Genomic DNA, 3722 nt, shown 5'->3' with positions numbered 1-3722 from the left:
TGACTCTCCCCTTGGCTGAGGTCTGGTGACCCTCAGGCTAAACTACCATCCATCATCTCTCTCTAATGAGAGAGCAGCCCTATGGTCTGGTAGGACTATAGCGTCCTTACCTATTACTCTTTTTATCTACCCTTATTGTAACACCTATCTTGAATTCTGTAGACCGAATATCTTTTCTTCGTTTGTATTGTGTTCCACTTTTGACTGCATTGTATTTCACTTGCTCATCCGTACAATGTTGTAGCAGCATATCTTGACATGACTATACTCAGACAGATTGAAAACAATAGGATAATTGTATTACTCATCAATGCAAGTGCCTGGGACTGAATTTATGCTCATTATTCTGTAACCATTCTCCACTCACTGGCAACGTTTTGGAGAAAAAGGCAGAGTACCAATCAGCAAACTTATCCAATGTTGTGCCTGTGGTCAAAACTGCAGTTACAAGTGAGAGGAGCTGAATTTGAACTCCACCTCGAGTATCCTGTCAAAAGACAGAGGGATATTCAAGTGCTAAGGCAGTTTAGGAAAGTGAGATTAATCAGGCTGTGAGTTTTACGGAGAATAGAGAGATTTGGGTTATTTTACACTGAATGGAGGAATATGAGGTGATCTTATTGAGATGCATAGAGTTAGGGGACTGAAAAGAAAAAAAAATCTGGAATATTAATTTTATTAGATTGCAAAACTAAACCAAGAAAAACCAGGAGAACGAAAAGTTGAGTCATCCCTGAATTGCCATTCAATCAGGGTTTCTGAGATTAAAAATCATCAATGCGTTTAATGCTATTCCTGGTGATTCCCAATTATGTTGTGAACCTTTGACAGATTAGATGTATTGCCTCTTGTGTTAGTGTCTGTCATTTGTCTTTTTATTTTACAGACTGCAAAGTGGTGGTTCCCAGCAGGTTCCGAGTAATGGGGAGACCACATGCAACCGAGGAGCTCGACACATAATTTAGAGAAAAACAAATACAGAGTATGCTACCTTCTGCTCAACTACACCAAGTGGATGAGGGGACATCTGTAAAACATTTAGGCATTTGATCCTGCATCATTGAAGAAAGGTTCAAAATCTGCTGGTGTGCCATAGAAGTTGCTGCAAGAAACACCACACACTGTGGGCAAGACTGTAGGCTCACTATCACAGCAAGACTCTCTAGGATTTGTGACAAGTATCAGATTGAAAACTCACTGCTCCCACCTTCTTGATAAGTACAAATGTTGTCGTCAACTTTCATCACACGAGAATCTCTGTCACATATTTCATGAAAAGAATTCCCCTCTCCAAAATTTTTTTCTTTTTGTCCTTCTCCCCTAAACATTTCCAGGACACTCAGCCAACCATTTTACCCGTGAACTAGTGTCAGAGCCACTTAAGAACTTTACCTTGTCCTGGCTCAAATGTTCACTGCCAGGCGTGTTCAGGAACTGAACTCGCCACCCAAACCCTCGATGATATTGAGACCATTGTTGCTAGTTTAAGGCAGAATCATTCCACGGTTCCCTCACACCTCCACCCCACAAACCCACAACCCTGACTCCCAGGAGTTACATTCTTACACCCAGTGGGATAGGTCTACGATCTAACTGCCCACCCACATCCCACTAGGGGTGGCCAACTCTGCTCAGATATATTCCTGGAGGTTTCATCACACGACTTCCTCCAGACATCCTGGGCCTCTCACTTTGGTCATTGGCTGTTCAACATCTCCGCTCTCGCAGTCCCCATCATCCCCACGGCCAAATGGAAAGCAAAAAAGACAAGTGGAAGTAATATCCAACTGGTAACAAAACTCACAGCCCTTCTGTCTTCCTGTCCCAAATCCTTCTGCAACCAATAAGCAGAAGTGACCAAAAGAAAATGACGAATATGTTTGAATTATTTTCTCTCTGGAATGTTGTTGCTCCCGGAGATTCCAGAGCAATGTTGGAGAGTTGGTAACGCACATTATCCCCATGAACTAGAGTAAAACTGATGGTCCTGCTGCAGCCAAGAGGTCCTTATCTGATATTTCCTTTCTGCAAATACACTCCGTGGTAAGTTGTATAAGCATACACAAAGTAGGAGTAGGAGTAGGCCTTTCAGAGATTCGAAAATGAAATTTCATCCTCTGTGACATTAAAAATGATTGGCAAGTTGCAAACTGCACCATAATCTGCAGATCTGTTTTACCAAACTGTTTCTGTCCCTGCCTCAATCAACTCTTCAACCTTTCAATTCCTGCCATTGTTCTGAATAAGTTTATCATTAATCTATTGTGATTTGTGAATTGTATCTTACTTTATTTTTTTAAGCTGGCAGTATTACTTTTCTTTAAAATATTCTTGTGTTTAAAGAAAAAGACAGAAAATTAAACTGTGATTGCTATGGCAACAATCAGAGAATTGCATTGATTGACAGGACAGTATGCACTTCAGACAAATGAACAGGTTCCTCAGCTTCCTGAAGTTACAGAAGAACAAGATCAGTTTTTACTTGGAAGTACATCACCATTTCCTTTATTTCTGCTGAGTCAAAATCTTGGAACCTCCTTCCTAAGTGTACCCCACAGTGTGCAAGAAAGTGACTCAATACTATCTTCTTCGGAGTAATAAGGGAACAACAATAAATGCTGGGCTTGCCTGCATTGCTTGAGTCCTATGAATAATAGATTTAGCAAAAAATTTGGTGTCTGCACTGTAAACTTAATTGATAACAGTAATTCACTATCTTACCATGGTCAATATTAAATCCAAATGTGGTATAATTTCCAAAATCATGTCCCCAGAAAAAAGTGTTTTTGGAGTTTGAGCTGGGAATGTTAAAAGGAGACAATAATTGTAGATCAGAGTGTGGGGCTCAGTGATTACATTTAGAAAATAATCTATTCCCAGTGGTAAATGGGAATAGTCAGGTACGATAAGATATGACTTGGAAACTTGGCAACTGTAATTGAATATTAGAGTCTCAAAGTAACCACTGGTTATTAATTAGTCCAGATGACGTGAGGGGCTGATTTAATATCCTTATCTGGTTTTTCATAATTGACATCTAGTTTATCTTACAAAGTGCCTCATCTCCCCACTTTGACTAATAGTGACCATTTGAAATTAGGGATTCCTGCATACTGATACTAATGAGAACAGGCAGGAGTTTATTGAAAGCTGGCCAATTTGACAGTCTTCAAACTCTCTTTATTTGCACGTCCATAGAATTGTGCAGCAAAAGAGGAGGGCAACGCCAGAAAATGCAATTTTAACCAATTACATCAACTCAATATTTGCTACTTCTGGATTTCAGTTCAAATTCTCCCCCAGAGCACCTCCTACCCCCATAAATTTGAGCTCATCCAGCCTACCAGGCTCAGCAGCCTTCTCATGTGATTCAGTCTTAACTTTTCTTTGATAACATTCTTGGAAAGCACTTCAAGCTGCTTTGTTATTTTAAAGGTGCTATACAAATGCAAGTTGCTGTTTGGTTTTGAACCACTGTAGATTTCCTTTTGTTTGGAAAAACAGAATTTGGATCCAGAAATCTCTATAACCACAAACCTTTTCCATTATGATAGTGAAGCATTGTCTGCAGGGTATATTTGGATTCTGATAATGTGTTTATTAAAAAAAAGGATGTTGATATTGCTAGATGGGTCAGCATTTATTACTTGTTCCTAATTGCCCCTGAATTAATGGCATATCTGCTTAGCGCAGTGGGCATCGACCAAAACATGTAGGAGCAG

At 39.8% G+C, this 3722-nt stretch overlaps 1 protein-coding gene across 4 annotated transcripts in view; it reads left to right on the top strand.

Annotated features, from left to right (window-relative positions):
• The window catches only part of raly (RALY heterogeneous nuclear ribonucleoprotein), a 116286-nt gene extending 113903 nt beyond the window's left edge, over positions 1–2383 (top strand). For all 4 annotated transcript variants that reach the window (XM_048608237.1, XM_048608238.1, XM_048608239.1 and 1 more), the window contains one exon: positions 887–2383. In XM_048608237.1, coding sequence (XP_048464194.1) covers positions 887–960 — 74 coding nt within the window. In that variant the 3' untranslated portion in view covers positions 961–2383. The remainder of the gene's footprint in view (positions 1–886) is intronic.
• The last annotated feature ends 1339 nt before the right edge of the window (positions 2384–3722 follow it).

Source organism: Rhincodon typus, chromosome 19, assembly GCF_021869965.1.
Source record: "Rhincodon typus isolate 14 chromosome 19, sRhiTyp1.1, whole genome shotgun sequence".
In the NCBI taxonomy this organism is placed as follows: Eukaryota; Metazoa; Chordata; class Chondrichthyes; order Orectolobiformes; family Rhincodontidae; genus Rhincodon; species Rhincodon typus.
The sequence above is the reverse complement of the archived record's forward strand: the minus strand, read 5'-3'. Positions and strand labels throughout refer to the sequence as shown.